Genomic DNA, 22318 nt, shown 5'->3' with positions numbered 1-22318 from the left:
TGGCGGGCGACGGCAGCAGTGGTAGCGGTAGCTTTTGCCTTAATCTGCTAGCAGCGGGGGGGCGGCGGGGGGGGCAGGGGGGCTGGTTTCCAGCGCACCCATTACTCTGTGAAATACGGCCTCTGGCGGGGGCAAAGAGGCAGGAGGAGTAAGCAAGCCCTCCCCGCCCTTAAAGAAATACCCCCCACCCGGACCCGAACCAGCCAGGTCCGAACCGGTCCGGCAGTTCGGAGGCCTTTAGAATGGCCTCCGGACCGGTTCGGACACACCCCTAGTAATGAACAAGTTAAGCACCACCTGAGAACATCTGGGCATTTTGAATACACTTGTAACCACTAAGCTAATATGTAAAGATGAGACTGGAAGTTTTATCGCTCTCTTCTAGTTAGGAAAAATTACTAAGGTGCAATTGGTGGCAGTGATACAATCTACCAGAGATTCTTCTTTTTTTTAAAATTAATTTTAAACCCAGTTAGCTCACCAGGTAACAGGGAGGGGTGACTCAGCGATTATACCTCTCACGTGAGTTGGTTGGCTGAGTCTGTTTCTTACAGTGTGAGTCAATATATATTCTATAATAAGAGCTCATATGCTGTATGAAAGTTTTCCAGGACCAATCAAGCATTAAGCAGGGCATGTGCTTAAGGCTACCATGCCACCTTGCTATAGCCACCTTGCTAAGCAGATCTGGGTCTGGTCAGTGCCTGGATAGATGACTGCTTAGGAAGCCTATGTATGGCCTCTTGAGCTCCATAATGGAGCAAAGGGGGGATATAAAGGTAATAAACACTAGCCGACCCACACAGAGCATCTGTGCGCTCTTTGGGGTGGCTGTTCCCCCCTCCCTCCTGCCCCATTCTCCCTCCCCCTCCCTCCCTCCTGCCCCACTTTCTTGCCCCTCTTCCCCTCCCTCCCACCCAATTTTCTCTTGCCCTCGCTCCCACCCAGTTATCTATTGCCCTCCCTCCCCCTCCCAATTCTCTCTTACCCTCCCCTCCCCCTCCCACCCAATTCTCCTGCCCTTCCTTTCCCCTCCTGGCCCACTCTCTCCTGCCCTCCCTCCCTTCTCCCTGCCCCATCTCTCCTGCCCTCCCTCCCCTCCCCCTGCCCCACTCTCTCTTGTCCTCCACCCTCCCCCTGACCAACTCTCTCTTGCCGTCCCCCCGCCCCACTCTCTCTTGTCCTCCACCCTCCCCCTGACCAACTCTCTCTTGCCCTCCCCCGCCCCACTCTCTCTTGCCCCCTCCCCCTTGCTCTCCCTTCCCCCCTCCCCCTCCCTCTTGCCCATCCCTTCCCCTTGCCACCCCCCCTCCCTGAGTACCTTACCTCCAGTGCCACAGGCCAGGCCCTCCTTACCAGGTGGAGGGTGGCCAAAAAGGCCCCCGCTGCCATTCCTCCTCCTGGGTGGCAAACAGGGAAGCTCCGCCACCCAGTTCCCTCCTGCCCCGGCCTCCCACAGGCACCTTGGGTGGCTCCGTGGCCAGCCTGCCCGCTACCTCACCTCTTCAACCTGGCCCGCAGGCCTGCTGCCAGGCCGAGTACCGGCTCCGCAGCCCGCTGCTTGCCTCCCAGTGCCAGCTATTTCCAGCGGGCCGGCCCACCGCTGCCTCCGCAGCTGAGTACCGGTTCTGCGGCCTGCTGCTGGCCTCCGCAGCCACTGCTTGCCTCCCAGTCACAGTGCCAGCCAGTCCCAGCAGGCCGGCCCACCACCGCCATTGGCCTGCACCCCAGCCAATCAGTTGGCTTGCCAGGACTTCATGGCACATCCAGGAGAAATAAATATATATATTACACATTGAGAAGCAGCCACTCAAATGGTCCCATATGTTCAGCTGTCTATATGGGGCCTCTGCTCAGGCATTCAAAAATGTGTGAAGAGTAGGGGCAGAGCCCGCCATCCACATTTACTGAATGCATGGATAACATCGGAATAGGACTTGGGTCTACCAGATTCAGGTCTACTGGGCCACTAGGGTAGCTTGTTTACCTGCAGTAGCTAATCACTTTGGTTTGTTTTCTAATATATGCTGATTTATATACATGATGACCTTGACAATAAAGAGACAATTTGCACACTGAGTAGATCAGCAAGGAGAGAAAGCCAATTTCACTTAAAAGGTTACAAGCTTTCAGACAGAATGATTTGGAGTCACTACAGATTTACACAGTGTATGTAATCACCGATATACATCTTGGGAGAAAACGTCAAGAAGCATATGTCCAGCAAACATGGAACACCGTTATGTAATAAATTATTGGAAATTTATTGCTAGAATGATGAATTAAAAACTGAAGGTCCTTTGACTAAAGAAATGCATTGACTGAAGCAGTAATCACACTGACAGGCAAATAGCATTATTCTAAATGCTTGAACAGGCGCGTAACAACGATCGGGCAAGGGGAGACAGTTGTCTGGGGGCCCCACTGCCTGGAGGGCCCCCCCAGAGGCACCTCACGTGACTCCCCATTGCCCCCTGCCCAGCCCCAAGGCCCCTCAGCCACTTGCCCTGTTCGCCGTCTCTCCAGCTTGTTCTCCTGGCCGGCAATCCAGGCAGCAGACAAGCTGCAAAGAGCTCCTTTTGTCCCGCCTCTCAGCTGATCGGTGGCTGGGCGGGGCTTCCAGGGAGGCCTCGTGTAGGCCTCTGTGAAGCCTGAACTCCAGTAGGGCCCAAGCCAGCCAGGAAGGAGGAGGCAGCCAGAGTGGCCACCACTGGTCTCTGCAGCAGAAGACCCCTTGCTGCCAGGTAGAGTGTGAACTCCTTTTTGTGGTTACCTCCCCCCCCCCCCCGCCCTGGATATATAGGCATCTGCTTGCCATAGAGCTTTGATATGGCGGGGGGGAGGGACTGAGAAGTCTCTGAATATTTATTTTTAAACAGCTTGGAAAATTTGCTGGCTTAAAAAAAACTATCTAAAAAGTCCTATAAGTGGCTTGTTTCATGGCAAAAAATTACAAAAACTTCTGGAAGAAATAGTATTATATTTATTTTATTCATTCATTTATAAATGCACTTATGTTCAAGTTGTTTTGCAACCCAGAAGGTCTGAGTGAGAACTGTGAAGCATGTCTTGTGCTTTTATTTTATTTTATTTTTCTTGTGTGTGAACTGCTCCCCAATAACTCGCAGGGACCTCAGGGTAAATCTGGCCAACCTGTGAATGCAGCACCTCCATTCCAGAGGAGATGTGTGTTAAAGGGCTTTAAAAGCCTCCTGTGAAAAATCTCCTGGAATCGAACTTGACTGAATTTGTTCAGAATTCTGAGAAAACAAACATAGGCTCACCCTGCATGGTTGAAAGTCTCCTTTGCTAATCTGCAGCGAGGGGCCCATTTTAATCATTCATCTTTCTAGTGTGTTCTAGGCATTAAAAGTAAAACAAATGTATAGTACTCAATGTATATCACTATATATTGTGACGTGTGCGTGTGTGTATTCAGTGAAATGTATTTCCAGGCAGCATACTTATTTTGGAATATCAGACTTAAATCCTTGGGGGCCTGGGGTGTGCGGAGGCCCTGGACTTTGAGTGGGGGGGGGCATTTTAAAATCTTGTCTCTGGGCCCACTCCAACCTTGCTACGCCCCTGTGCTTGAATGAGTAGACCATTAGAAATATTCCTCAGGACTAATTAAAAAATGATAGATTAGGTGCTCCCCTTGGCTTCTAGTTAGGTTTTCCATGTCTCCTGAAGTTCAGATCCAGAGACAAGGAGGAAAGCCTGAGTGATCAGGTGGAGGACCTGTCAGGGCAGCAATGGAATCTTGGTGTGTCTAGTAGAGCCAAGTGGTTGAAGCAAGTGAACCAGCTGGATGAGGTGAGAAGTGTGTGATGGGTCATGGGTAGAATCGGATGGACAATGAGGTGGAGCCAAAAGCGAAAGCTTGAGCCAAGATGCTGTACACAATTCTTACCCTCACTGTTTATGGTGGGGAAGTCGCATGAAGATGGGCTCTGAGGGAAACAGTCTGCCCTGTTGCTTTTGGGCCCTCACCCTGAGTTTTATGCTTTGCCTGGAACCTCCTCAAAAGAGGCCATAACTCTAAATGTTTGGAGCAAGCTATGAGATTTAGAAACCCTCCTCCCTTTCTCCAGGACTCTTCTATATGGGGATTTAGTTCCCGCTATGATGATGCTCCTTAGAAGTTCAAAACAAGGATGCAACAGATATCTGGGACATTAGTTTTAGGATGCAAACTTTGTATATACTGTATTGGTGAGGTGGGGGTGGGAGTTCCCTGAATATAGCCGGAGGTTTTGGAGCAGAAATCAGGAAGCTGTGAAAATCATTTTTAAGAAGTGGAAGATGCCAGTTTCACAGAATGGGGTAGGGTACCCCAAAGACCAGCATAATAGCAAGCTGGTCAGATTACTTAATGGTGATGAGAAACAGCTTGATATTGTATGCAACAGCAAAACAATCATCAGCTTGAATAGAGATTGAAGGGAGCAAGAGCCCAGAAAAGTCACATTATAATGAGAAACAAGAATTAATCTCCCAATTTTTAACCTCAGCAGATATTTAGCTAAACAAGAAGGCCTTTAAAACAAGGATTCAGCTCTAGAGGATGGCTAGTGATGCTCTGAAAGCTTTCAAAGTTTGACTGGAGGAAGGGCCATAGCTTGGTAGTAGACAACATGATTTGTTTGAATGTCTAAGGCTCTAAGACAGCCCATTGAGGTCACTTGAGGAGATCCGTCTCCAGTTGCCGCCATCCCGTTTGGTGGCTACACAGAGACGGGCCTTCTCAGCTGCTGCCCCGAGATTGTGGAATGCGCTCGCTACTAAGATATGAGCCTCCCCATCTCTGGCAATTTTTAAAGAAACTTCTGAAAACACATCTCTTCAACCAAGCTTTCTCAGCTTTTAAAAACTTATTTTTAAATTGTTGTGGCTATTTAATTGGTGTTTTATGATGTTTTAATTGTTAATTATTATTTTATGCCGTTTTATAATTTCTGTTTTAATTGTTAATTGATTTTAATGGTGTTTTAATGTAAACCACCCTGAGCCTTTTGGAAGGGTGGTATAAAATTTTTAATAATAAATAATAAATAATTGGGAAAGACCTTAGCCTGAGATGTCAGCTGACCACATGAGCAATAGCAAACTTCTGATAAGCCCTATTCAGACATTAAGGTCATTCTCATGACTGTTCTGGGAAGCGCTGGGGAGGGCGGGGGGAAGTCAGGACACAACCTACCCTCCCCCACATGATCCACAGTGCTATATGATCACTCGTGCTGCTGCCCACACTAGGGCATGAGCAATCACCAGCCTGCTGCATCCCACAATGCACTGTGCGAGAAGCGTGATGCATTGGGGGATTTCCCCACTGCCAGATGCTCTAGCCACCAGGCTCTGTGGCTGCTCAGACTGTAGACAGCCCAAACATCCACATGACAAGGAACTGGGGTAGAAAGGCACACCCTTCTACCTCAGTAAAATCCTGGGGATAAAATCTGGGCTACCTGGCAGTGCAGGGCCAGGATCAGGTGAGATCCCAGCACTCACACAAGCAGCCCTACCTGGGTAGGGCTGTGCAAGCCCAGGTACAGCTACTTGTGTGTGCAGCTCCATTATGTTGTACCTATGATCAGATGCCCATACACTCATACAAGTTTCTGTGTGTATGACTGTACCTGCACTCATTTTAAAAGTGAACCTGGGTAGCAGTCTCTCAAATGCAGGGTGCAGATAGAGACTGCATTCAACATAGCATGTGGGTTATGAATAGCAGTATCTGTTTGCTTATCTGTACCTGTAAACCCTATACACAGTTTGCAGTAGTGTTATGTAACATAATGTTTCATTCTAGCACTGCATTTGCTGAGTCATGCAGTGTAATACAGGAGACCTTTGTTTTTCACGGGTTCTCCCATGGTTTCTGCTCTTCGCAGTTGGACTATAGACCAGGCACTCAATTTCCATTATTGTGGGTGTGATTTTCAGTTACGCACAGTTCCTGTATGCATGTTTCACTCTTCCAGTGTCATTTCCAGCTTGGAGGCAGCATGGAGCCATGTTGGGGCTCCCCCCCCCCCACCGCACAGTATTTAGAGGATGTCTTGATGAGGGTTTTTTGGCAAAATTGAGAGGATTTGGGGGTTTGAGGGTCCATTGCTGGAGAGCTGGATGGTCCACAGTACTGTGCTGCATTCCTCTTATTTCTGCTTCCCTTCCTTTTTGGTTATTTTTAGCACTTAAAAATGGGCTGAGGAACCTAACCTCAAGATTCCCATAGGTACAGAAGCTATTCACATGGACAGGGGAAACTGGGCTAAGGAAGCCCAGCCCAGTTTTGCCTGCATGTGTGTACTGCCGGAATTATGCCTGAACCTGACAGCACCTTGGTGGCAAATCTGCCTCTGGAGCTACCTTCTTAAACAGGGTTAGGAGGACAAGCGTCTCCTAACCTCGTTTTACTGATCATCTGCCAGCCCAGAGGAGGGGAGGGGGATTCCCACAATACACCGGACACTTGCGCGGTGCATTATGGAAGTTCCAGGGAGGAGGGCAATGTGGGGCCATGCATCCTGGCAGCCCGAGCTACTGGCAGAAGCCGGCAATCATCTGGGCAATTGATCCAGCCACCTAGCAAGAAGAGGATCGTCTAAGGGGGAGCTAAGCTTTGGGGGGCTTGCTTCTCTTTCCCCTTTGAACCCTTCTCATGGATCATGAGAAATAGCTCACAAGGTTTCCAATATTGTGGTTTTGCCATTTGTTGTTGTAGGCAAAATCCCTGCAAAAAATGTAATCCCTGTGAAAAAAATGAAGGCCTCCTTTATCTCTGCTTTAAAACTTGCTCCCAAAAGCATTCCAGCTGGGAAGGGCTTGATACAATTCTACTGATTCCGCTTCCCACAAGCAATGTTCCTTCTGAGGCCCCTGTTGTGTTGTTGCATCTTGATTTGAAGCATGTATCCTCACTCTTGTTCCCTGACAGAAATACAAGAGCCAAGGTGCATTGCAGTGGAAGAACAGCTTTGTGCTTACGCCCTCTGTCAGAAGGTTCTGCTAGCACTAGTTGGGAAACTAAAAGGTTGAAGGCCACTAAGGTCCAGTGTGTTCTGAACTGGAAGGCAATGGAGATTGGGTTCTGATGAGGTTTTCCCAGGCAGATGAAGAAACTACAAAAGCTTCATTCAAACCCATTGAATTCTACAAAGAGGCCGAAAACCAATACAGATGCAAAAACTGACCCCGAGGTTTCTGACCCCGAGGTTTCTCCTTTGTGATGTTCATGATATGCCAACTGCCAAATGTCTCTTTAAATTTGACAAACACTTTGAAGAAGCAGCCTTTGTGCAAGTTCAGAGTCACAGTTTGCTTTCACGGAGATGTATCATTTCGTCGTCACAGTTGACACTTCCATAAAAGTTTCCATCACTCTGTGTGATGCCTCCCTTGAAAATGCAGCAACTCAAACAACATTTGAACAAAAGAACTCACACTGTTCATGAAACCAGTCTGAATTAAGATGGGTCCTATCATGAATAAGTGACTCAGTGTAAACTGGAAGTAGCTATATCGTAATGTGGCTGGTGCCAACGCTTTCCACTGGTGTTTGACATTCGCCCAACATAGTTATGAGAAGATGATTTTACCCATTCCTCCTCTAAAGAATGCAATGAAGCAATGGGGCTACATTGGCTAGTCATCACAAGACAATCACCAATGGGAAGGGGCATGGTGAGAATACTGACTGAATGCACTCACACCTTCCCCATAGCCTCTGTGCTGGGTAAAGTTACCTCTTGCCCATCCACTTGATTTATTGCAGTGTAAGCTTAACTGGGCATCATAGGGGGCAAGCAGCATATTTTGCTTATGTCCCTAACTGGCCACAGGAAGTGATGGTTTACCTGATCTGCACTGATAGTCAAGTGGGTGTTAAAGAATTGTTTGCTGGTAAGGTTGTGTCTAGATTGCAACAGACAAAGAGTGAGTAGGTGGAGAAGTACATAATCCATGGTAAACACTTTGAGACACAGTAGTGAAGGGAGACTTAGGTTAACCAACCTCTCACATCTTTCCAGCTCAAAGGGAACTGGGAAGAGGGTCACCCTCAGACACTGACAAGATACCTCACTAAACCCAGTATCATCTGGATCTGATGATACTGCCAAGAGCTTTTTTGGAATACTTTTAGGTGGTCCAGAAATGAGGAACAAAGGTCAACTTCAGGACATCTGAGGCCTTCAGCCAGGGGTCACCAAGCAAGACAGACAGCAGAAGATTCCAATTCCTAGCTCTCACCCTAAAACTAGGTGCCTTTAATGAGGGAGAGGTGAAAGAAATTATCTACCATATTTGTTTACCACCTTTTCACAAAAAAATACACCAAAGGTAGTTCACTTAGCCTGAAAAGGGGGTGAAATCTTTCACAAAAAGTGCCCTTCTATTTCTGAACCAGCCCTAAAAGTGTATTCATAAATGGTCACTTGTGTTTCATTCTGCATTGACTTTGGTTGTCAGGAGGATAAGTTGAGATCTACACAGAACTGGCACAAAATTAAGGCTGGAGGTGAGACGTTATCCAGTTTGTGGGCTGAAGGAACTTACCCAGGTTGGCAGTGCCAGCAACATCATTTGCCATTTTATTTGCTGTGTATCTTTGGATGGCAGAGTTATAGCACTGTAAGCACTGGTTGACTTGACTCCCAGTGGTTCCTCCACCTAGCTACCATTTAGTTTCCCCTGAATGCTCCAGGAATGCCACTATATTGTGATTCTTGAAGAACTTTGACCCATCCCCAAAATTCCCAAATGAGCCACCGCCCCCTTTTCACTTTTCACAGCCAAGTGAAAATGTCGTGTGTGTGCGCGCACACACACGCCGGGGGGCTCATTTGGCAATTTTTACTAATCTAAGTTCTCAATGATTTCTAATTATATCAGTTAAGCCACTGTGCTATCACCTCAGTTACAGCATCCATCCTTGCTACATAATGTACGTAGAAATAAGACATGGCACTTCACTTCATATTCCATCACATTCTCTTATACATGCTGCAGCATAAGCTTTTCCATCATGATTGTCCTGTTTATCATACAAAGGAGGGAAATGACAGTTGCTCAAGGAGCTCTGCTAATCAAGTTATTTCAGGAAATGCATTTCTGTTATAATATATATATGTATTTAGAGTAATCCAGATTTACAATGTGCCTGCTTATATGGCCACTTGGGGTGTTCCCCCCTACAAGCATTTAATTATATGACAAGTTTTCTTTATGAAAACGACTATTTATATATTGTAATTAGCATGTATATCTTCACAAGCAGTGTTTTCCCCTCTACTTTATAATCAGTCTGTTGGGGATTACATTTGATTTAAACAACCACTTAGACTGTGTACTTTGTGGTAGCTAATAAGCATATGCAACAGATAACATAACATGCATACACAATGGACTACATCCATATACATGTTACAAAAGGAAACAAGTCGTTCTGGTAAGAACTAATCTGCCTACTTTCCTTTCACTATAATGTTAATTGATAATTTCCATTCTCCCAAGAAGTTAGTCCTCTTCAGCCTTAAACATTCACACATCCACCATCTTGAACTGGGGTGGATGACATCATCACAAACGATGCCATTGAGGTGTCCCTATGTGTCACTCACCACAACTGTTCCAAATTTGGTTCAAATCAGTTAGGTGGTTCACAAGTTAGTCCAATTGTGCCTTAAACACTCATGCATCCACCATCTTGAAATGAGGTGGATGACATCATCACAAACTATGCCATTGAGGTGTCCTTATGTTTCACTCATTACAACTGTTCCAAATTTGGTTCAAATCAGTTATGTGGTTCACAAGTTAGTCCACTTGTGCCTCAAACGTTTACGTGTCTGCCATCTTGAATCAGAGTGGATAACATCATGGCAAACCACACCATTGAGGTGTCCCTGCAACTGTACCCAATTTGGTTCATATTGGTCCAGGCATTGCAAAGTTGATAGGGGACACATGCACACGTGCGCGTGCACACACACACACACAGAGAATGCTCATAAGTTTACTTTCCTTAAGTAAAGTAGGCTAAAAAGTAAGATGTTTACATTCATAAATGTTACATATAAAAAGGACAGTGTAGGTCTCTGGCAGCAGGATGTATTAGCCTTATGTTTAGTACTATCCAGTGCCATCTAGATGATGACCAGAGAAGGCACTGGTGCTCTTCAGCCATGTCATATCAGGTGAACAGGGGAACCAATAGGGGCCTGGCTGATATTTCAGTCTGATCGACCTTTTGGTGTAGTATGAGGAGCCACACAGTCACCTAGGTTTCAACTCATCTCTCCTTCTTCTCCTTCTCCCAGACTGCCATCTTTGGGAGCCCAACTGCTTGCCTGACCTTGATGACATACATTCCAGAACTCTGTTCAATGTAGTGGACTTTATCTTTTCTCTGACCTTCAGCTCCTTTGATTCCTGCCTGCCTGCTCCAGAATATGATGATGATGATGATGATGATGATGATGTCGAATCGGTTCCGTTTGACTGTTCAGGGTCAAACTGAACCACCCCCAGTCCAACCCTGGACTTAAACCCCGCTCCCAGCCAGTTCGGGGGGACTGCAAGCTTAAATTTTTTTAACCCTCCCAAAAAACTTACCCCCTCCAAAGTTGTCCGAGGCAGTGGGGTGTGTGTCCGTGGAGGTTCTGCCTCCCCCACTGGCCTCCCTTAGTAAAGAAATCAGCCATTCTGCAGCCAGTTTTCAGGCTCCCCCCACCCCTGGTGTGTTGGCCATTTTGGAGGCCACCACTCCTGCACAATGGATGGCCTGGCATGACCCAGGCTATGCAGAGGCCCATTGCGCAGGCACAGCGGCCTCCAAAATGGCCAACGCACTGGGGGGAGGCAGAAAACTGGCTGCAGAATGACCGATTTTTTTTACTAAGGGAGGCCAGCGGGGGTGGGGAGGGGGAACCTCCACAGACACACACCCCACCACCTTGGAAAACTCCCTCAGAGGGGATAAGTTTTGGGGGGGGGGATTTAAAAATAAGCTCGCAAACCCTCCCAGACCAAACTTGGGGGTGGGTGGGTTTTGATGTGGTGCCCGACCGAACTGGCCCGGTCCGTTTTGGGTTTAGTTTGGACTCAAACCAGACCAGACCAGTACACCCCTATCCAGAACTTGGCCTGACCCTTGTGGAGCCTTGCAGTAAAATGCTGTGTCAAGAGGGGAATGTGTTAAACTTCCTCACCAGGCCAAGAAATGTCACTTAGTCTGGTTCCCTCAAAATTCCTCAGATGTTTTTGTCTGAGCAGGAACTCCCAAATTAGCTTCAAATGTCATTGGTGAAAGGCAAATGTTTGAAGTAATTCTAGATGTCATGTCCAGCTATGACAGTACACCATAAACTAGGAAGAGTTACGGTTATCCTTTCTACTAGAATGCCTTGCCCCATAAGAAAAAAATGCTGTATGTTAACCCTTTCTATCACAAAACTGAGCAGAAGTTCCTAGGATATGTTGCCCAAATGCACCTCAAATTCTACTTAAGGTGAAATATGCCACGTAAAAGGGCACAATTGGTAGATTCAGTGTAGATTAGTAGAGTTCACAGGTGAGTACCTCAAGTGGTAAGAGGAAGCTTACTCACACTAGCCTCTCTAATTTATTGACTTGAGGAGATTGGGCACAGAAAGCTATCCTTGGGCCTTGACATACTTAAAGGTAAAGTGTGCTGTCGAATTGGTGTCGACTTCTGGCAACCACAGAGCCTAAAACTCACCAGCTGGAAGGCTATTGATGCTGCCAGGTCCTGTTTAGTCTATCTTTGGTGTGTGAAGAACAAAGAACAATTATATTACTGGTCCAGTCTTCAGAGATCAGTGGTATCCTCCAAACCAAGTAGGCAGCAGGTGATGTTTACAGGTCGAGAATCCTTTGTCTGGACTGCTTGGGACCAGAGGTCTTCTGGATTTTGGATTTTTCCGGATTTTGGAATATTTTCATAAATGAGATATCTTGGGCATGAAAGGCTACTGGTTGTTTTTTTTTATAAAGGTTTTATTTAAAGTATATAATCAAATAAGCATTGAATTTACTCAAACATGGCATTTTAGGTGGAAATGAAACTCAGATGAAAATAATCTCATCATCATGAGAAGGAACATCAGAAGCAGTTGAGGGACCAGATAGTGGGTCCTCTAGGGATGAGAAGTCATTCTGCTGGGTGGCTTTTTTGAACGTTTCCTGTTGGAAGCGAAGCTTGAGAGGCAGTAAACAAAAGGCAGATAGCAAAGCCTGAGGGGAAGAACTAAAAGGGGAGCTAACGAGCTGAGGAAGCAACAACAGCGAGTTTAGGGGGCGTAAGCAATCGCTCCTGCAAACTGCGCATCCCGCCCAATCCCAGACCCAATGCTTCCCAGCCGATTATAGAGCCACCACTCCAGCTAGGGAGTTCGTCAGAGCTCTGGATCGGCCACTTTCAGTCCTGTCTCCATTCAGTCCGGTCTCCGTTCGCCATTGTAGACAAAGCCCTGGGTGCTGCTTTGTCTCTCTGGCCCCTGCCCTGCCTGCAAGTGCCTTGAAATGTGCCCGTCCATGTGGGAAGGGAGGAGGAGCTGAGGCTGGGGAGGGGGCTGGGCAACTGCCACTGCAGACGGGACCGCGGAGCTCCACCATTGCAGATGGAGCTGCTTTGATGTTCTCTCTGTGAGTTGCGGGCTTTTTGCTGCTTTGTTATACAGTACTATATATACTCTGTTAGCTGCTGAGTTGGGAGCAGGATTAGTTTGAGGGCTGAGGGGGGTTTTTTGGTGAGAGAGAGGTTGATGCTACAAGCATTTTTTCCCCCCTCTCGGTGTGGTGTCTGGATTTTGGAGCTTTACGGATTTGGGGAGTCTGGATAAAGGATTCCCAACCTGTTGCTTGGATAGCAAGTATGCCTATACTAAGACAGAGAGAAGCAAGCAGTTATTAGTGGACTACATTGCAGATCAGATATGGACTTAAAGTTGTGGCCAATTGTAAATCAATGTATTGCATTGTGCTTTCAATTTATTGTGCCTTCATACCCAGGCATGGGGGCAAATGTATTTTAGGGCATCGCCTATGTTCTTTACACCCTTGTGTAAAGAAAGCTTGGAATCCAGTTACTGCTGTCTTGTTTGACCAATACTTCATACTGAAGCTGGGGCGGGGGGGGGAATCATAAGAGAACTGTGAGTCAGCCCTCTTGAATAGCAGTATTGACATGCTCTCCATTCTCAAAGTTGTTGTGAACTTAACCCATTTATCTCTTGTTTTATCATCTATCTATATAATTAATTCTCTTCACCTGCATGCGTGTCCAGGATTTGGCAACAGAACTCTCATGACACGCTGTGAGAGTTCCAGCGAGAGGCCCGGCTGAGAGAGGAGGGAGGAGGAGAGGGGGAAGAAAGTGGTGGCGGGGTGGGCGGAGGAGTGGGGGAGTGAAAAGCGGGGATGGGGATGGCGGCGGGAGAAGAGAAAAGCGGTGGTGGGCGGGCGGAGGGGGGAGAGAAAAGAGGCAGTGGTGGCGGGCAGATGGGAGGGAGAAAAAAACAGCGTAGGCGGGTGGGCGACGGGGCCATTTTTGGTCGGCCTCCGCCAGATGAGGCTCTGTGTGGGGTGAGGAACAGGAGGGGGGCTGGAGAGCACGGGGCTGGAGGGAAGGGGAAGAGAGGAGAGACCAGGGCATGAGGGAGAGGGAGGGGGAAACAGCTGGCCCCAAAGTGCCGCACAGATGCTCTGTGCAGGGTCGACTATTATATATATATAATACACTAAGGTCGTATGTGGCAAGTCCTGCCCCCACCGCAGCCACAACCAATGAAAATGTGGGGGCAGGGATTGCACATACAACCTTTGTCCGAGGCAGGAATGGTGGTGGAGATGGCGACGACAGGGCCTGGCACTGGAGGTGGAGGGGGCTGTGAAAGCTGCTTCCATACACCCACATCTCTGAGATAGCCCCGAAATGCACTGTGAACGTCCCAACCTGTCATTTGGGCAGCAGATGGGCCCATGAAAGGAGCTTTTGCCACCATCTCTGCCGTGAGCACTCCATTGTTGCCTGTGCTCTTTGCTGCAGTGGGGCGGATTAAGGCAGGGGGAGGTAGGGCAGGGGGTTGAATCTGCTGGTGGGGAACCAGAAGCAGGTTTCACCACCTCCACTGCCATCCCGGATGGCAGGGGGTGGCTGGGGAACGTGGAAGGCAGCACAAGGAGCCAGATCAGCAGTGGGGAGGAGAAAGACAGGGAGAACTGTTGCGCAGATGCTCCTCACTGGGCCAGCTAGTATTGCAATAAATTAGTAATGTGACTCTGCATATTTAAAACTAAACAGGAAGCCACAGTGGAGGGCAGGAGATCAGGCTTGGGAACATGGTTCTCTGTGAGTGTCTATTTAACTCTTTCCTAATGTAACATGGACCCAGTAAAAATCATACCTCCAAAACTGCTGTTAACCCTGGGAGGGAACTTTCCCCTTTCTGGGGCTAATGGCAACTTCAGAGTGAAGTTTTCACCAGGGACATGGTGGGAAGAGATTATATATATATATATATATATATATGCCAATCCTGCCCCTGTGTGCTGCATTCCTGGTGCTGATCAGATGCCAATGCTTCTATTTATTTATTTATTTATTTATTTAAAAACATGTAAGCCCAAATTACAAATTTATCATAACAAAGGACTAGTTTAAAAAAAGAATTGCACTCACAGACTAACTGAAAGGATTATAAAATGGTTTGATATTGCATAAGCTTTCATGGGTGACAAGCCACTTTGTCAGATGCTGAGTTGAACGATCTGTACCCGAAACGGCTGATTTCGGGTGATTCGGATCCGAACCGAATCACCCTTGAAGCCCCCCAAAATTATTCGGATCCGAAACAAATCACCCCTGTTTTGGATCTGAAATATTTGTTGTTTCGGCCCTCCATTTTGTGGCCAATAAATGGCTTCTTCTTCCCCCTCCATTTTAAGCAATGACATCAATTTGAATTTCCCGCCTTTTTGCCTCCCATTGACTTCAATGCAAAAAGGTCTGATGTGATGTCTACTCGAATTTTGGGTCCCAGGGCCAAAAGAGTGGGGTGGGGTGGTAGTGCCTAATGGGTGGAGGCTACCACCCCAATTGCAGAGGGATTGGGCAGAGGGCTGATTTTTGGTGAATTTCTCAAGTTTTAGTGTCTTCCGAGCAGATTGGGGGCATAATGTGGGATCTGGGGCAGAAGAGTGGGGTGGGGTGGTAGTGCCCAATGGGTGGAGGCTACCACCCCAATTGCAGAGTGATTGGGCAAAGGGCTGATTTTTGGTGAATTGTTGAAGTTTATGTGTCTTTAAGGTTTTTCCCCATTAGGTATAATAGAGGGTGTATTGCTTCACATCGGGGGGAAAGGGGTGGCCCAGAGTTGTGTGGGGTTGGTGGTAGTACAAGATAGGGGCAAGGAAGCTACCAGATTTTTTTCAAAGGATTTGGGCAGAAGGCTGATTTTTGGTGAATTGTTGAAGTTTACACGTCTTTAAGGTTTTTCCTCATAAGGTATAATGGAGGTTTCAGCAGCCCCATAAGTGCTCTTGGGGGCTGCTGGGGTGGCCCAGAGTGAGTGGTGGTGTAGTGCACATAGGGTGCCAACCACCCTCATGGGTTTCTAACCCATGGGGTACAGGGTTCTGTTGTTTCTTAGATGTTCTGAGTGTAGATTCTATGATAGCAAATGAGAATGGATTCATAGTGTCTCATTGAAAATCTCATTTGCTATCATTTGCTATCATGCTCAGAACACCTCAGAAGCAACAATAAAGTCACCAAAAATCAGCTCTCTGCCCAAATCCTTTGGAAAAAATTCAGGTATCTTCCTTGCCCCTACCCTGCACTACCACCAACCCCACACAGCTCTAGGCCACCCCTTTCCCCCCGACCTGAAGCAATACACCCTCCATTATACCTAATGGGGGAAAACCTTAAAAATGCTTAAACTTCAGAAATTCACCAAAAATTGGGGTGGTAGCCTCCACACATTGGGCACTACCACCCCACCCCACTCTTTTGGCCCAGATCCCACGTTATGCCCCCAATCTGCCCCAAAGACACTAAAACTTCAAAAATTCACCAAAAATCAGCCCTTTGGCCAATCCCTCTGCAATCTGGGTGGTAGCTTCCACCCATTAGGCACTACCACCTCACCCCACTCTTTTGGCCCCAGGACCCGTTTTTTAATCCAAATCGATTTGTTTTTGGATTCTGATTAATTCGGATCCGAATCGAATCGGGGTGATTCGGATGGGCCAGATTCAGATACAAAACAGAACAGGGGTGTTTCGATTCAGATCCAAATCGAAACACCGAAAATCCGAATTGCACACCCCTATTATGGCCTTTGTGGAAAATCCTATTCTTGCTTTATTTTATTTTGGACCATTTTAACCAAAATATTTGCCTTTCATCTTTATTGTTTTGAAGTCATTATTGCTTTGAAATGACAATAACTTGGAAAGACTACAAATGTGTTGACTCAGAATCATATGTATAGGCTTATATTTAAGAATAAAATACAATATGAATTCAGCAAAAAGAGGAGTTTTGGCACAGAAGCAGTTGACAGCTTCGACAATGCCTGTGGTAGAGCCAGCCTAATTGAGAAATTGCAGTGACACCCTCTGCAAAAAAACCTGTTTGAGTCAGTACTCTGCAGTGACAGTGTGCGGGTTTCCAGAGAGAATCCCTAAGGTACAGTGACCTAAAACCTTCTGGCACTGGTCAATGACAATAAAAGTGAGTCTGGAATCTTATGGATGAATTTGTACATGGAAATAGAATTAACTAGATCTGTAAGGGGCGGGGGCAAGTATATTCGCATAATCGGGGTTGGGTGAACCCTCTGTTTAAACAAATAAAGTTAGGAATATAGGAAGCTGCCTTCTATCAAGTCAGACCATTGGTCCATCTCTCTCAGTTTTGCCTACACAGACTGGCAGCAGCTTCTCCAAGGTTGCAGGCAAGAGTCTCTCTCAGCCCTATCTTGGAGATGCCAAGGAGGGAACTTGGAATCTTCTGCATGCAAGCATGTAGGTGCTCATCCCAGAGTGGCCCCATCACTTAAGGCTGGGGTGGGCAAACTGGGCCCCCCAGGTGTTGTTGACCTACAACTCCCATCATCCCCAGCCACCCTAGCCCTAAGGAGAATATCCTACAGTGCTCATAGATGTAGTTTCCCACTCAAATGTAAACCAGGGTGGCCCCTGCTTAGCAAAGAGGACAAATAATGCTTGCTTCCACAAGACCCAGACCAACTGAGGCAGTTCTAATTCACTGCTAGGAAATCTGAACTTGTAACTTGAACAGAGGGAGTGTGGAGTTATTATACCGGACATGTACCAGTTTCCCTTATACAGGAGAACCTAGTTAATCATGGGTTCAGGACCCATGGTTCTGTGTATCCACAGTCAGATAATGGACACCCTACCTCGGTATATGCAAGAAAAAATGGGGGGGGGGGTGTTAAACCAATGTATCTGTGGGTCAGGGATGGCTGGAAATGACCTTGGAGGTCATTTCTGGCCGCCATCTTGTGTTCAGGAGCCCATTTTTTAAAATGGGAAAATACCAGGTGATTTCTGCCCAAATTCCGGCACTGTTTGGATTCTTATTCAACTTGCAAAGGACAGAGGTGCATGATAGGGCACTGTATTTGGCCTGTTTACTGATTTGAAGGGTAGTTTGGGGGCAATTTTGGGCAGTCCGGGAACCTACCCCCCTGATTCCAATAGCCCTAATGCATAGCCCATAATCCACAGATTCACTATCCACCCCCCACCCCCATGGAACAGAATCCCCAGGAATAACAGGGTTCTTCTGTACATACTGGACAGTCCATTGTGATTTATGTGCACTTTGCTCATCTGATGGAATGATGATCCCCTCTCATGGATACAGAAACTCTCCAAACTACCTTCCTCTGTGCCAGGAGGTAGCAAAAATCTGGGGCTTTGGAGAAGGGCCTATCGTTCAGCAGTAGAACACATTTTTGCATGCAGGAAGAATCAAGTTCCATGCCAAGCATCTCTAAAGAAAGATCAGGTAGTAGGACTGGGGTAGGCTTCTGCTTGGGACTGGAGAGCTATTGCCAATCAGACTAGATTGCACTGGGTCAGATGGATCAAAGCTCAGACTTAGGATAAGGCAGCTTCATATGTTCTTATTAAATGGAATATTTCTGGAAGGATGTTTCAAAGGAGTACAACTGATATTCTTCCTCATCAAAGCTGCCCAGGTTTGTGCAGCTGAAAGTACAGTGCAATATAACAGTTGTGCCCAAATGCTGCATGGTTTGCCATATCATACCTAGTAATACAAAGAATGCCCATTCTTCTGTTTGTTAGTGACTAACAGTCCCATTATTTTCTCAGCTTCTTTTTGTCATGATGCTTGTTTTCTCTCATTCTGTGAAATTAGGAACGTTTCGATACCAAAGTAGTGCTTCAGGAGTCTCTTAAGAGTGAGCAGGTAGGAAGATGATGATAGATGGTGTTGGAGAAAATACTTCCCTTCTTCAGCACCTAGAATTGCAAGATATTCCTCTCAGGGGATGAAACCGCTCTGGGAAGAGCAGAAGGTTTCAAGTTCCCTCCCTGGCTTCTCCAAGATAGGGCTGAGAGAGATTCCTGCCTGCAACCTTGGAGAAGCCGCTGCCAGTCTGTGAAGACAATACTGGCTAGATAGACCACTGGTCTGACTCAGCATAAGGCAGCTTCCTATGTTCCTATGTTCCTAAAGGTGATAGATTTGCCAGTCTTCCAGTTAGCAAAACATTTATGGACTGCATTCATTCATTGCTAGTATATTTATTATTTTTAATATATATATATGCTTCTACAGCAACACTTTGTTAATGTGCAGCTTCTGGGAATATGTGTCAGAAATCTACAATATCTCTTCATCCCATCAGATGCTTTCTTTAAGACAAGTCTTTTTATAGACAAACCAAGAGCTTCTGAAAATTTGTACAGGTGTATCTAGAGATTATGGTCCTAAAAGACAAATTCCAGAAGATCAACCATGTTAACCTGTTGCAGCAAAAACAACAAACTGTTTTGTAATACCCCGAAACTGAACAGAGCTATGGATAAAAGTAGTAGGATTCTGTGTTGGTCTATTGGCGGGGAGGGGGAGAAGCTCAAGATTATATGGCTTTAATAAGGTTTTAGAAGATTATGCCTTTTTGATTTACTGATTTCTGTCTATTGATCTATCTGTGATCTCTTTCTATGATCTATGTACATACATACATCAGGAGTGCTCCCAGTTCTCTTACCCTGACTTGCCACTCCTCCTACCCAGATCAGGATCTTGTGAACAAGCCTATTGTGTGTGAAACAAATGGTGTATATAAATTAGCATTTATCAAGTATACAGTATGAGTATACTATAAAGGGAAAGTTGTGCCGTCGGGTCCTGGCAACCACAGAGCCCTGTGGTTGTCTTTGGTAGAATACAGGAGGGGTTTACCACTGCCATCTCCACACAGTATGAGATGATGCCTTTCAGCATCTTCCTATATCACTGCTGCCTGATATATGTGTTTCCCATAGTCTGGGAAATATACCAGCAGGGATTCGAACCAGCAATCTCTTGCTCCCTAGCCAAGTCTCTTCCCCGCTGCACCATTAGGTGGCTATTACCTATATATCCTATACATATAACCATGTGGTAGGTCAGATATCTGTAATGTCCTGTGAAGTGATAAATATTAACTTTTCCACTCCTCCATTTTCCTAGGCTTCAGGTGCAGATACGCAGTAACACCTTCCTTTCCACTTAGCAGGATAATACTGATTAATATCAACAGTTGGATGTGTGCATACTGGCTGACGTTCTGCACAGTGGAACACCAGTGTTAGGGATCTGCTGAAGCTGCTGTGCACATGGGAGGCAGGCAGCCCCAATGGTGTTGCACAACAGGACATTTGCAGAATGCCTTAAAACAGCATCCACACGGTTGCACAGAACTAATTCCATTGGAAACACTGTTGTTGTTTTCTAAATTGTTGCTGTGGATGATGGGAGTTGTAATTTAGCAACATCTGGAGTACCACAGGTTGGGAACCCCTGGTTTAAGGCACAACTGCCTGGTTGTGCAATGCTGTCAGGGCCATCTGCCATGTGCACAGCAGCCCTGTTAGCAGAGGAACTCTTCCCCCTGGACTTCGGGGCCAAAGTCCAGGGCTCCACAGCCCCTGGGGCCCCTCAAACCCTGCTTAGTCTCTCCCGGGTGGTGTGGTTGTCCAGCCGAGCATGATAATGCTTAATTTGCAGGGGAGTGGGGGCCTCGAAAGGCCTTTAGGTCCAGGCTCCAAAATTGCCTTGGTGCACCTCTGCCCGTTAGGTCCCTGACCCTGACATTCCACTGTAGGAATGTGCACAGACCGGTTCGGAGGCCATTCTAAAGGCCTCCAGACCGGTCCGGTCACTGGGTGGTTTTGGTTCGGGTGGGGAGTTTGGGGGCTTCCATTAAGGGCGGGGGGGGGGCTTTACTTACCCCTCCCGCGCTTTCCACACACTGCTGCCGTAATTATTGAAGAAATTGCTCCTCCGATGGCTGTTCCTATTTTAAAAAATGGCTGCCCCCTTGAAGCCCTGGCCCCCTGCTGCTGCCTTGAAGCCCCCTCCCACCCCCTTAAATCTCGCCCCGGGCCCTTAAATCATGCCCCGATAACATTAAGAGGCGGCGCGCGCGCAGAAGCCTTCCTAAAGTCTTTTGCAGCCTAGCAGGGAAGGGGGCGGGAGGACATCTCCCCGCCGCCCGCCTCTTAATGTTATCGGGGCATGATTTAAGGGCCCGGGGCGAGATTTAAGGGGGTGGGAGGGGGCTTCAAGGCAGCAGCAGGGGGCCAGGGCTTCAAGGGGGCAGCCATTTTTTAAAATAGGAACAGCCATCGGAGGAGCAATTTCTTCAATAATTACGGCGGCAGTGTGTGGAAAGCGCGGGAGGGGTAAGTAAAGCCCCCCCCCCGCCCTTAATGGAACCCCCCACCCCAGTGCCGGACCGCAGCTCCGCGGTTCCGTGCACACCCCTATTCCACTGCACGGAATGTCACCCACTGTTTTAAGTCACTAGTTGGTAAACAGATGCTGAGGCGCTGCACATGATCCGTGTGAAGCGCCTTACCGGGCTCTGCGAGGAGAGCGGGCTTAGCCTGCTCTCCCTGCAGACGATTCTGCCCGGAGCCCTGGGCAGCTGGATTGGCCACCCACACGACTACTGGTTCTGTCACAGAACCGTGAGAGCTACGGGGATTGGGGGCCGCCTGGCCCCTGGAAGCAAGTGTGCAGGGCATCCTAGAGAGAACCCAGGGGCCGGGAGGCTTATTTTAGCATCCCGGCGGGGGTCTTCTCGTGTGTGCAGCAGCACACAATAAACTAAACGGGGTTAGCAGAGCACTTGCTCCGTTAACCTCGTTTAAGGGGAGGGGTAGTTTTGGTAGTTTGCTTCCAGGAGCCACACAGCTCCCATGCAGGGGCGTATCTAGAGTGGGGCAGGTAGGGCATGTGCCCCGGGCACCACTTGAAGGGGCGCCATTATTAAAAATTAAAACATTTTAGAAAATGGCCACCACACATGCTCAAATGGCCTCTGTGAGGCCCTACGCCATGCCAGGCCTCACAGAGACCATTTGAGTATGCATGGCGGCCATTTTGTTTTCAGCGGCCATTTTTTAAAAAAAATATTAGAAAATGGCCACCTCACATGCTCAAATGGTCCCTGTGAGTCCCTAGATGCCACATAGTATTTGGGTATTTAATGAGCCCCAGCATACTGAAATTTGTAGTTTTCCAGCATTTTTTTGGTCTGGCTACGGCCACTGCTAAATAGTTTTTGAAAGATTAAAAGATTAATGAGCTTGACTTGTATTTCTGAGCTGATATTATGGTAAAGTTATCTGAAAGATGGGTGTCAGATGTTTCGATAGGGGGTGCAATTTCAGTGCTTCCCCTAGGCGCTATTTTCCCTAGATACGCCTCTGTTTTCAGAGCTCAGCTCTGTGCAAATTCATATGCCCATTGATTAGGCTTAGGCACATGATTAGATTTCAGGCTGAAAATTGTTCTTGATCTGATTAATAATTTTGTATGCCACTATGAGATTATGCAGGCTGAGCACTGTGATATATGCATATAAAAACAAATGAAAGCCCTTTGAACAGGAAGCATGTCTTCTGTGAAGATTATATATTAGATGGAGCTGGTGAATTTGCACACATTATTTTAAAATCACATTTTATTCTGGTTGCACAACCTTATCCTTTTTTGTTGTTGGGTCTGGAG

General features: G+C 47.1%; 1 protein-coding gene across 1 annotated transcript in view; it reads right to left on the bottom strand.

Moving 5' to 3' along the window:
• Window positions 1–16245: 16245 nt before the first annotated feature.
• LOC128346462 (uncharacterized) overlaps window positions 16246–22318 on the bottom strand; it is a 91197-nt gene continuing 85124 nt past the window's right edge. The window contains exon 4 of the mRNA XM_053299820.1: window positions 16246–18552. Within this exon, the coding sequence (XP_053155795.1) occupies window positions 18413–18552 (140 nt within the window). The 3' untranslated portion in view covers window positions 16246–18412. The remainder of the gene's footprint in view (window positions 18553–22318) is intronic.

This window comes from Hemicordylus capensis, chromosome 2, assembly GCF_027244095.1.
Source record: "Hemicordylus capensis ecotype Gifberg chromosome 2, rHemCap1.1.pri, whole genome shotgun sequence".
In the NCBI taxonomy this organism is placed as follows: domain Eukaryota; kingdom Metazoa; phylum Chordata; class Lepidosauria; order Squamata; family Cordylidae; genus Hemicordylus; species Hemicordylus capensis.
This window is presented reverse-complemented; position numbering and strand designations above follow the sequence as displayed.